This window comes from Copidosoma floridanum, unplaced genomic scaffold (assembly GCF_036245765.1).
Source record: "Copidosoma floridanum isolate Cflo_tuat_1 unplaced genomic scaffold, Cflo_Japanese_pri ptg000005l, whole genome shotgun sequence".
Lineage (NCBI taxonomy): Eukaryota > Metazoa > Arthropoda > Insecta > Hymenoptera > Encyrtidae > Copidosoma > Copidosoma floridanum.
In genome coordinates, this window is record NW_028321882.1 from 12207299 (window position 1) to 12220694 (window position 13396).

Here is a 13396-nt window from a genome sequence, read left to right on the forward strand (position 1 = left end):
CACGATTGTATAGATATGTAAATTTTTCTTCTACAAAAAAGCCGTTATAATAAAATTCTTATTTCTGAATACTTTAATTTCAAATATAAGTTGTATTTATCATGGAACAAAATACTGTAATACGAAACTATATGTTGTACGTATATTTTAAGTATATTGGAATGTAAGAAGTAGCTTTAAAAAAATATTGGATATTATTAATCCAACAAGTCCATTACTTTGTAGATATTAAACTTAATTCATATGAAGTTGTTGAATTTTTAAGTCTTACATATTACTTGGGGATTGGTGAGTAAAGCTCGCAGGGGGGTGAAGTTCCACTAGTATATATATATAAAGTGTGTGTGTGTGTATGTAAGTATATGTGCGTGTTTGTGTATGTCTTTAATTTGAATGTTTGTTTGGTGCATGGATGTGCAATAAGTTTGCTTTAATTTTTGTAGGTATACACCTGCCGATGAAAGGATAAGTGTACTATTTGTATGCTCAGGAACTAAAGTGAGACAGTATAACCTAACTAAGCGCGCTTGTATAATATTATCAGCTTAAAGCAAGGGAGTATACGGTTCAAGGATTTGTTATACGGCATGTGCAGCTATATATCAAAATTGCTACGCCACCATGATCTTGGGCATGATTTATTTCTCTCTGTTCCTCTGTCTTTCCCTCTCTACGTATTCAGCTTCTAGTGCGCTGATATTTAGGAGGAGACTGCGTACGGTTGTGCATACGTAGTACAGTGTAAAGGATAGTTGTGACAGTGGTCCTATTGGTGAAACTGTAAAATAGAACTGCCAAATACAAAAAGGAGAAGAGTGGAGCGTTGGGCCACTTGTGGTTTACAGTATAGTATCAGTTTTCGTGTGATATCAACGATAGCAGAGGCCTACATTTCTTTTGGGGAGTGAAATATAAGTAGTTTCATTAATTTTTTTTTGCAATCATCTCTGTATGTGTACATATCGAGCAGTGAGTATTTTTTTATCGTTATCAAATACGCATTAGTGCATAAAAGGCAGTGGTTACTTTTTATGTAAGCTATGTAGTGTTTATATTGTTATTTTTTTTTTTTTTTAAATCAATTTGGTGCGTACGGTTTTGACATACTGTCTGGATATTTTGTGACACACGTAAAACTGTTTTTTTTTTTTTTTTTTTTTTTTTTTTTTCTAAGTGCTTTGTCAACGTTCCAGGAGAATGAAAAGAGGTGTGTGGAATGTTAAAAGGTATACAATGATACAAAGCAGAAGATTTCTATACGAAAATCTGCAGAAATACACCAAGTAAATCACATGACATTATTGCGATACGTTTGCAAATGTTATGCAGCCAATGTAAACGGGAATAATAGAGGCAGCGTCAGTATAGGTTGCGTTGCTCACAACAAAGTCTTTTCTAAGGAGCAGGAACAGCGGTTGTCAAAATACCTACTACATTGCGTAGATATTTACTTTGGGTATATAATATCTATAATAATAAATAATACTGTTCAAAAGTAGATGTAAGACATAAAATGTTACAAATTTGATGCCTTTAATTAAAAACTAGTCTTTAATTTTCAAAAAAAGGAGCTGTTACATTATGTTAGACATAAGATACAATAAGAGTAATTTAAAGCGGTTTTAATGTATTTTTTGAACCTAACACAACCATTCCCAGGCATTGCCACAACCACCCCTGGAGCGTGGTCGGTTAGGACATATTTTTTTTGCTTCTTTTAACAGCTTGTTCGTATAAACGGCTGTATCTGTAGTCATAATTTTTGTACACACATGTAGAGGAATCTTTAATTTATCATGCCCAAAGTTTTCATCCCACTTTTATTTTTGTATTTCTGCACATTCATGTGAGTGTACGAAAATGCAGGCGTTGACGCCATAATGTCAACTGTACTGTATGTATTAATACAGTACTCAAATACTTGCTTCTGTAAGGTGTTTGGTTCTGTTTGCTTACTCTACCTGGATCTTATATGAATTTATTATGTGTAAATACGCTAGGGGCGAGGATTTCGTGTTTTATGGATGGAAGTACACATACTTGATAGTCCATTATAGCCAAAGTGTATGCTTGAATACCAGTTAGAATACAAATGCTGCACACTACAACTATTTGATTTTCCTGAACTAAAGTTGTCTCTACCTTTTTTTTTTGTTTACTATGGTTATACATCTCTCAAAATGTATGCTCTGTGACAAAATACGGTGTATAATACTGATACATCCATGTGAGTGTCCTGTATGCGCAATCGGCAATTAAGAATCATAAATAAAGCGAGAGGAAATTATAATAAGTTTTGAATTATTAGTAAATTTCAAGGCTTTTTTTAATTTTGAGAGTTCCCTTTCAACGAAGATGATGAAACTGTTAAATTGTTTAATGATGTCTGCATCAAAATTAGTGATTTCATTCTTTGATAATTCAGTATTTAATTTGTGCGAATTGTGGTAATTTTGTATTTGATTATTAATTAATTCCAACCTTTTTTAGGACAATTTTTTTTCTTATAAGCTCCCACACAAACAATTTCTTACCACTTTTCTCATTTTTCTTATTACTTGCAAAATTATGTGTCAGGGATTTCATTTCTAAACTATGCCCTCCGCAAAGGCACATCATATACGCGTCCGCACACACTGCACTATATGGGGTGTTGCATTGCATTAATAAACATGCTTTTTTTAGTGGTGTTAATTGTTTCTTTAAAAATAGTACTAAGAGAACATATAGTAAACAAACAAATAATTAAAGCTTAACTACTTTTTGCTAATAATTTTTGTTCAATAATTGATCGTAATTATTTAACTTTATCATCTGGTTAAAATTAGATGTTTGTGGATTTGGGTCTCACGCTTCCTGACGGGCTGCGATACTAGCAGACTGTCCTATCATTATTTTTTCTGTATATTAGGAAAAGGAAAAAAAAAATTGTTAGGCTTTGTTAAATACACGTGTCAATGTACCTTTTCCTACTGCAGGTTAAATTCTATATGATTTTTTAGTACTGCTGCTTTTGATATTATTAATTTTATTTGGTTTTAACTTATGAAATATTCTGCACTATCTTGTCTATTTTTTTTTTTTATTTAGTTTAATAATGAATAACAATAAATTTTTTAAACGATTATAACAACTTAGATTGAAATATAGAACTAATAATTAAAAACCACACTCGATGAGCGGTGAGAAGATACTTACTAAAATGCCGTGCAAAGAGATGCACCTTGCGTGAAGTTTTAGTTAAAACTTCTTTGTCTTAGATGCTATAAGGCTGGTACTTGCTGACTCCATGTGTTCAGGCTTAGCGGCTCGCTTCGGTTGTTACTTGACACTTCCAAGAACCATGAAGTACTTAGTCAGCGTTGTTAGGTGACGACTTTTGTTGAGTTTGACTTTTTTAAGAGTCTTAAAATGTTACCATTGAGAAAATAAATATGATATAAAATAGAACAAAAAATAAAAATTCATTTATTTACGCAAGTCATCACTTAACATACAGTGCAAATATAAAAGTATGAGAGCTGGGCTGCATGAACGCCCTAAAGTACATGAGTTTCTTGACTTTTCCAATCATTTTTTTTTTGTGAGGCAATAAAATTAAACGAAAATTTAAATTCTTTCTTTTAGTTGTAAGTTTTTTTAATAAACAAGTTTCTCTGAATAAGCAACATTAAAAATCATAATCTGTTTTTAGGATCTGGTGCTCACGTGAAAAAAATATTCAAACCCTTTCTTTTTATCGTAAAAGTTTTAGGATTTAAAATCTGAGCTGTACTAGCACTTTTGACCTTCTTTAACTTTTCGTATTTTGAATTACTTTTTTTTTGGTTAGGTAGTTACATTTAAGAGAATTTCGAAAAGTATCTTTTTTTGTTGATCTTAAAAAGTTAAAGAGATAAGCAGAATCAACGTCCGCAGCGAGCTTATTCTTCCTACCTATTTTTTTTCTGTTTTTTTAACTCCTGGTATGATGATAATTTGTAAAAAAAATTTAGTTCACTACTTTCTTAGTGAAATTGAAAGAGTCATTGAGCTGCACGGACTACATACAACCGATTCATTTTGGTACGGTACTGAATGTTTAAAAGTATTGAAATCCCATCTTCTTATAATCAAAAGAAAAGTTTTAGCGTTGTATCACCGCCCTTGTCATGCGTAATCTTCTCACCCTTCTTAATTCATTATTTCTGATTGGTAATGGAGCGAAAAAAGAAACTTAAAACTTTTTTTCGTAAAACAAATTATGACTGTAAACAAGTTGTATAAATAAACGCACACCAAACGTACAGGTTTCTTGCTTTTTTTCCTTCTGATACAGCGCTTATGATAAAAAATATTTCAATCCCACTATTTCAATAAGACTAATTTAAGAGTATAAAAGCTGCGCTGTATTACCACCTCGACTAGCTTAATCTTTTTACCTTTCTTAATTTTTTTTTGTCACATGCTTCAATAAACAAAACTAAAATAATTTTTTTTAAGTAAATTATAATAGTGAACAAGTTGGTATGCATACCAGTGCTTAACGCACATAATCTTTCAACTCCTTCTCTTTATGATGCAGTACTTATATTTAAAAAATATTCGAATCTTTTTCATTGAATGGTAAAATACTTGACAGTGTAAGAGCTATACTGTACCAATGCTTTTCATAAGCGTAATCTTCTCACCTTGCCTAATTAATTTCTTATGCCACGTGATAAAGTTGAAAAGATACAATCGTACCAATTTTTTTTGGTGTGAATTATGAAAGTAAACAAGTTTATCTGAATAGATGAACTTAACGCATATATTCTTTTTACTGTTTTTTTAAATAAGTGCTTAAGGTAAAGGTACCTATCATGAGCCACTTACTCACTACTTTTTTGGAATCATGGTCATTGTAAAATAATAATACGTTTTCTTTTAATACTTCCGATACCTTCTTGAAGCGCTAGACTTATCAAATGTGTACCAATAGTAATAATTGTGAAAAAGAGTGTTGAAAAGATTAAAATTCAGAAAATGTTGACATCCTTTTTTGTATGTATTATGGGCCTCTAATTTATTTATGTCACTCTGGCCCATAATCTTTGTCCACATTATGGGCCACTTTTAAAAGTTATCACACACAAATAAATCACACTTATTTTTTATTCCTTGTGATATTTAAATAAACAAATGCTTTTAAGTAAGATATATTTTAATTTATTTTCACCAACGGGATTATTATACTTGGCTTAAAGTTTTTATGTATTCTTGTGGCCCATAGTATGTATTTTGTAGGATTTTACATGAGTTCATATTATGGACCACCACATTGGCCCATCAGCATTGGTATATAAGTATACTGAAGGTAAACAAAGATTCAGTTTTATCGTCGTTTTAGGTTATGTTATTTCAACTCTTGATTTTAACAAGTTATTCGTGTTCTGAGGTATATAAATATCTTCTTCAGCTTCATAAATGTGTACAAAATATTAAAGAACAAAAATACTATTGGTGAATTACTTAAAACAATGATAAAGTTGCTTATTATCCATGGCCCATAATGTGGACATACTTTGATGGACCGTGAAAATGTGTGGGCCACCGTGCTAGTACCGGCCCGTAATATATACAAAAAGAAATAATATGGTCCATAAGTTAGGTCACTGTTTTATTTAAAAAGTTAGATTTTTAATTGAAAAAATCAGATTATCACGTGAATCTACAAGCTTCAAGCTACTTGCAACGTTATCATAACATTACCTACAAATTTCTTGTTATTTAATAAATTGCAGTTTAATGAACGTGGTCGAGAGCCTATGATGCACTTACTGTCCTACAACGCCTGTTAGATGCCCCAACTTTATAGATACGAGATTTATCTTTTTTTTTGATAAAAAACTTTTCAAAAATATATTAGTAAGTAAGTCATTTAAAAGTGTAAGACTTGAATTTTCAGGTCCACTGATTTTCAAGACAATAAAAGTGACTTAAATCCTTTATTTTTAACGATTAACGTATAGGTGGCTCACAATATGGCCGGTGGCTCATAATAGGTACCTTTACCTTATGTTTACAGAATATGCAAATTCTTCTATTTAATAGTAAAAAATTTGAGAATATAAGAGCTGCTTTCTATTAATGCCTTCGACGAGCGTAATCTTTTTACCTTTTTTAATTCATTTTTGTTGCCACGTAACGAAGTTGGAATAGTCTAAGCTCCTTTTTGTTAAATTAACTTATCAAAGTAAATAAGTTTATCTAAATGCGTCTTCTGGCTATTTTATTCTTTACATGGGATTTGAATTATCAAGTATTTAAACTTTATTGTTCTACAGTGCAAATTTAAAACTATAAGAGCTCAGCTATATTAACGCCCTTGACTCGCGTAGACTTCTTATCATTCTTAATTAATTTCTTTGGTTAGATGATAAAAGTTAGCTTAAGTTAACACTCTTTTTTCTAGTAGTCACTTTTTAAAAGTAACCATGTTGCTCTGGTGGTTATATTTTTAAGATATTCGAATCCTATCTATTGAAGAATATAAGAGCTGTGAGTCAGATATCAAGCTGATAATAATAGATTTTTTGTTTGTTTGCTCGACGATAGGCCGTCCAATACTCCCACTTCATTGCTAACCTAACCTAATCTAATAGCGATATAATATGAAGTCAGTGCTACCTTAGTGCAGCAGCTTGTGTTGAGGGGGGATAGGTAGAAGCGGCGGACGGCCCACCGTCAGACTTTTACCCCGACCCTCAGCCAAGACCCTTTGATCTTAGCCAGAGGCCGAGAAGTGTACTAGCGCTCTTGACCCACTTAACCTCCTCACCTTTTTTAATTGATCTCTTTTGGTCACGTAGGAAAACTTAGGTGAATTTTGAAGAGTCTCTTTTTAATTAGTCTCTGAAAGTTGAAAAGTTGAGCATAACAAATACCCACAGTGCGCATGATCTTCTAACCTTTTTTATTTTTTTTTCTTTTAATTTCTGGCATAATAATAATTTGTTAATAAAAATTTTTATCAAATTCTTTCTTGGTCAAATTAGAGGAGAAAAAAAGCTGCGAAGATAAACGCACCTGGTATGCATAATCTATTTGCTCTTTTATATATTAATGTGGGACTGAGTTCTTGCAGATATTGCTATCTTTTCATAATAAAAAGGCAAGTGTAACAAGGCAAAGTTAAATCAATTCTCTTGTCATGCGTAATCTTCTCACCTTTCTTAAGCCATGTTTTTGCCCGTTGATGAAGTAAAGGAAGAAAATTTTAATCCTCATCTTTTTCCCGAAGTGAAGTAAAAAAATAAACAAGTAGATCAAAATAAACGCTTACCTCACGAATAAATTTCTTGCTTCTTTTTCTTTCTAATATAGTGCTAATGTAAAAACTATTACTACAAGCCCACTATAACAAAAGTAAAAATTTAAGAAAACAAGAGGTGTGGTCTATCACTACGTTCGACAAGCGTTATATTTGCACCTTTCCAAATTCAACTTTTGTGCTACGTAATCAAGTTAAACACAAACTGAAACTTTTTTTTGAAGATAAATATTTATAAAAAAAAAAAAATTGGTCTGAAAACACGTGCTTGACGTGTATAATCATTTATTTATTTATCTTTTCAATACAGTGCTAATGTATAAAAACATGTTTTAATCCTATTTTCTTAGAGGTGCAGTATTCAAGAGTATAAGAGATGTGCTGTATCAACACCCTTCAAGAGCGTAATCTTCCTGCCTTTCCTAACTTACTTTTTTTTTACGTGATAAAGTTGAAAAAAAATTAAAATCCTGTTTTTTAAGTTAGTTGTAAAAGTAATTATGTTTGTCTGAATACACGCGCTGGCAGCGCACAATTTTCTTGCACTTTTTTTCTTTTTAATTCGGTGATTATGTTTAAAAATATTTAACTGCTTAATATTTGACAGTTAACTTTAAAGAATATAAGTGCTGCTCTGTATCAATACCCACAACGCACATTTTCTTCCTATTTCCTTATAATTTTCTTTGCTGGCTAATAAGGTGTAAATGATGCAAATGTTAAGAAGTTGCGTTATTTTAACGCTGTCGTCATAGGTAGTCTTCTCAAGTTTCTAAATTCGTTTTCTTGCCAGGTGATAACTCGAAAAAGTAATTTAAGCCCTTTTTTTAAAGTAAACTATTAAAGTTACTAAAATTGTCTGAATGAACATCTTTGGCATGCAGAACTTTTTCACTTTTTTTCTTTCTTATTCAGTACTTGATTTTAAAAATATACACAGCCTATTTATTTGATATAAAAAATTTAAGAGCATAAGAACTGCACTTTATCAACACTTTTGACGTTTTCCTTACCGTTTTTTATTGATTCTGTTCGGTCAGGTAGAAAAGTTTCAAAGAATTATAAATACTATCTTCTTAAAGTAAGAAATGAGATACATGCCTTAATCAATTCATCTTATAACACGTACTGGGATGACGAATAGTAATAAATGTAAAATAATATGCTTCGTACTAGGAGGAATTCGCTTATCATTATAAAAGTAAGTAATAAAAATTGTTGTACATTGATGTATGAGTATGAATTGCTGGTTTTTTCATCGTGTATGAGTCATTATCACAGACAGCACAGTGTTATGTGTTAAAAATATAATTGAAACTGTTACGTTAATAAAAGTTTATAAAAACTGTTTATTTTTAATAAAATTTTCGAAGTATGACGTAAATTTCAAATGCGTAATGGTCAATATATAAAACGTATGATAAAATAAAGCTGTGTTAAATTATTCTAATAATTTAAAAAATTTGTTCTTGAATCGTAGTTCTGCAGATCTCAAAAAGATTAATAAAATTTGAAATGCCCACCATGTGACTTCCGTGTATCAAACCTACGTCCACGATCGATTTTGGTGAACTAGTATGAAGAAACGAATTGTACCATCAATCCATTCGTTTTGGCGATCCGCTCACCAGCCACGTGACAAAGCATTTTTACAGAGCTAGTGCAGTGGCGCAGCGTGACAGTGGCTTGGACGGCCAATCAGTTTATTTTGGCAATCCATGCATTGCTTACAAATTTGTAAGTGTCTTCAGAGAGTTAGTGTAAAGATGATTCGCGTAAAACACAAAATTGATTTGCCACTGCTGTAAAAAACTATGGACCACAACAGCAGCCATGGCACCGTCGTCTATGTCTGGTCGAGAGCCATTAGCATATATGACATATCGTACGTTCTACTGGTTGAACCTCATCCTCACCGTGGACTAAAATCACTCTTACAAAACGTCGATATGTGCCACGCATAGCTATACATGCATTAAACTAATTGTAGTGTAGTGAGTATGTTCTTTCATGTGGTATCTCCTACTTGGTCATTGTTTTTTTGGACCTTTACTACTTAGACCATTACTAGAACTTTTGATCCCTATACGTCATAGTATTGAACACTGAGAGGGAATTGGGGGAGCCTCTCTACCGACTGGAGATGACTTGTCACTAAAAGCGGTAGCTCTGCTTTCATTGCAGCAGGACTGCCTTCCCGCTGGACTGAAGGCTATTTTCTCCCAGTCAGGAGCGCTGAGCCACTGGCCCAAGCAACAGAGCCACCACAGTGGAAGCTACTTTCTTTTAAAAGGTTAGGAGAGCTGTCCCTTGACACTTTCGAGCAGCTGCTTGCCTAGATTAGGAAAGCAGCTGTACTAAGTAGGAGAGAGGCGCCACTAGAGCTATGGTGGCGCGTCTCTTCTGTATCCAAAGGAGCAGCCCCACCAATTCCCTCTCAGTGTACTGGTCATTAAATTTTCCGAATAACTAAGTTGAGCTATTATGCAGAGAAGCGAATCGTGTGATTAAGCGATCCGTTCCGGCATTTCATGTGCTACTCACGTGATAGCAATCATTTTCGAAAAGAGGTAGAGCAACGGTGTGGTGACGAACCGTACGACCAATCAGTAAATTTTGTCAATCCATGTATTGTTCATGGATCTGTGAGCACCTCTGGAGAGTTAGTATAAAGACTATCTGTGCGAAAAGAAGTCTGTTTGCCACTGTAGTAAAAAACTGTGGGACACTGATGTAGCCATACCTTTATCATCTGTGTCTAGTTAAAGAGTTCTTCTTCTCGTTTGTTAAATTATGTTTCCACATCTAGATTACTGTGCGTCCCTTTTTTATGGCCTATCATTGGAGCTTAAAATGACTCGTTGCATGAGTGCTGCCCTTCACCTCATTGATGATGTTCAAAAATTTAAGCATATTACACCAGCTCACAAAAACTACAGTATTATGTCATATTCTAACAGAAGAAGATATTTTATGCTGTGCCTTTTGCAATAAATCATTGTATCACAAAAGCCTACATGTATTGTCGAGCTATTCACCTTCCAACCTGTCTCAGCAATCATCCTCAGAAATTGGAATACTGCAGAGTTACTAATAACGCGTATTAATTTTGGTACTTATAGGTATTTGTTTAACATTGTAGCTGCTAATAAATGAAATACTTTGCCTGCTAATCTATGACTTATCTCAACACCAGATTTGTTTAAAAACAGATTATATAAATGTATAAGTAATGAGGATTTTAGACTTAACTAATAAAACTGTATATTCTTTATACTTTTTAACATATGCAGTCAAGCTGATGATTTTTAAAAACTTTTCAAAGATGGTAATCATAAGTAGATTTTAATATGTTTGATTGTAACTATTTTATTCAATATAAATTAAATGAACTATTATTTTTTACTTTATCTGAATTAACTTTATTGAAATTAATTTATCTCAATCTTCTAATATATTTAATGTATCTTGGTGACTTGTGCGTCACTAACCTTGCATAAACTGGTTTACAGGATTCGAGCCTAGGTTTCTACGGACCGCAGGTTCTTAGCCTAAATACACACATTCTAATCTACTCTTCTTCTTTTTTTCCCCTCTCTATAACTTAGAAATTTTGCATATTTTTCCCTCTACTTGGCAAGAGTCTTCATACTCTCCTCACCTGTTGTACCACCTAACAAATACCTACATGCAACACTTTTTACCCATCAAAGCAGGCTCCTACTCAGGTGGTAAGGGTTGTTTTGACAGGCTAATTTTAACAACTACTAGCACTTATTCTGCGTGACTCCTTAACTTTTAAAGACTTACTTTAAAAATATAGCATTTATAATTCTCTAAAGTTTGACTACGTGGTCAAAAAGAATCAATGAAAAACGGCAAGGAGTATGTGGAGAGCGTTAATACAGCGTAGTTTTCATGCTCATAAGTTTTTTACATTGAAAAAATAAGATTTGCATATTTTAAAATCAAGCACTGAATTAGAGAGAAAAAAGTGAGAAAGTTCTGCGTATCTAAGGCAATTTTTCAGACAATTTTATCGAATTTATAATTTACTATAAAAAAAACCTTCAAATTACTTTTTCACTTTATCACCTTCCAAAAAAATGATTTGAGAAAGATTAAAACATTACGCGTGATGACAGCGTTAATGTAACGCAGCATTTTAACACTTGCATTATTGACACTTTTATTAGCTGTCAAAAAAATATATAAGGAAAGGGCTAAAAAATGTGCGTCGAGGGCGTTAATACAGAGAAGCTCTTATATTCTTTAAATTTAACTGTAAAATATGAAGCAGTTAAATATTTTTAAACAAAATTATTGAATCAAAAAAGAAGGGCAAGAAAATTAGACGTGTCCAGCTCGTGTATTCAGACCAACTCGATTACTTTCATAATTTTTGAGAAAAGAAGGATTTTAATTTTTTCGTCTTCATTATGTAACACAAAAGTAAATTAGAAAAGGCAAGATGATTACGATCTTTAAGGTTGTTAATACAGCACATCTCTTATACTCTTGAATGTTTTACCGTTAAAAAAATGGGATTCAAATATTTTTTAAACATAAGCACTGTATTAAATAAAAAAGAAGAAATGATTATATACGCGTCAAGGGCGTGTTATCAGAACAACTTTTTTTTCAAATAATTGTTTGAAAAAAAAAAAAATTATTATTAACACTACTATTACTTCCTATTATTAACTATTTTAAAAATATTAATTTCTCAGTCATTATACATTGAATCCAAATATTCTAAAAAAATGTTTGAGAGCTTTTGATGAGTTTAATCTCGTAGTATAGATTTTCTGGATCGATATCACAATATTCTGTATAAGTATGGCTTACAAACACTTAGTCTGCTTGGTCCTTCGTTACTAAAGTTCAAACGAGGAATACTTTCCATAGTGTGAAGCCCGAGGGACAAAATTGTAGATTTTGTAACTGGTCGAAAATATCATCAAGGCAAACACCAGGTCTGAGGAATCCCTTGTGTTTGCATACGAGATGGAAATAATTTAACAAAATAAATGAATCGTATTTTCTGTTTAGGGTGCAGTAATTGTCGTTAGGATAAAGAAAACCAAAATAAAAAAAAATGTTTTTTATCTACTGGATTTAAAGTTTATTGGTCAAATTATTGAAAAAATTAAACAATACAATGAATAAAATAGCTTAAATTATGATAAACATACCATTAGATTTATATTTTTGTAGCTGTTGGTGAGCCTGTTTCAAGCGTTGAATATTAAGGCGGGAACTCTTGGAATGGTTTACCATCGGCAGTGAGTATTCCTTTCCAATAATGCATTTGGCGGCTCGCTGAACACTAAGTGGGGCGTTCCATGGTTCGTGTATGTAGCAAGTTGGAAAATTTTTCAGGACTGGTAGGTAACGTCTGAAAATGCCAAATTCATCGCACTAATGAAAAGATAATGTCATATGAGTTATCTTCAAATTAAATGAAGTTTAATGTTATATGGTGGACTTGCAAGGATGTTAAAAGAAATTTATTAGATCACGCTTCAAAATAAGTTATAAATAAAACGATGGACAAGTATAAAAGCTATGGAGAAGCAATCAGTTTCCTTAAATGACTGACATTAGAAAGAAGGGAAGTGTATATATGAATAAATAAAGTAAGCAAACGTAATAAAATTTTAAGTCATAAGAAATCTGTCATTCATGTTACCAACGACCAAAGTTTGCAATAATTTTATGAATTAAATTACGTGTTATTAAACTACGGGTTAGTACATTTTTTATAATTATTGTCACAGTTGTCTTTTGAAAATCATTCAGTAATATTATAACAGCTGTTATTTTTAATTGTAACAATTAAGTAATATTAGTAAAATGCTCTAAGTTATTTAGTCAAATTTTTTGTCGATTAAAAATTTTTTAACATAGTTTTTTCTATTATATTGTTATGTTTGTGATTTTCAAAAAATTACTCCTTAAGTGACATTTAGTACATAACAGAGTAAATATACGCATGTCTCATGATTTTCTTGTAGTATTTCAGCTAACGATAAGATTAATGACGGTATATTATTCGTGTGTCTGAAGCTTTCAAAATATTTCAGGTGCAAGCGATTATACATG

General features: G+C 32.1%; 1 protein-coding gene across 1 annotated transcript in view; it reads right to left on the reverse strand.

The window, feature by feature from the left end:
* The window catches only part of phr6-4 ((6-4)-photolyase), an 880148-nt gene that overhangs the window by 24483 nt on the left and 842269 nt on the right, over positions 1–13396 (reverse strand). The window contains exon 9 of the mRNA XM_089598123.1: positions 12487–12689. Within this exon, the coding sequence (XP_089454249.1) occupies positions 12487–12689 (203 nt within the window). The remainder of the gene's footprint in view (positions 1–12486; positions 12690–13396) is intronic.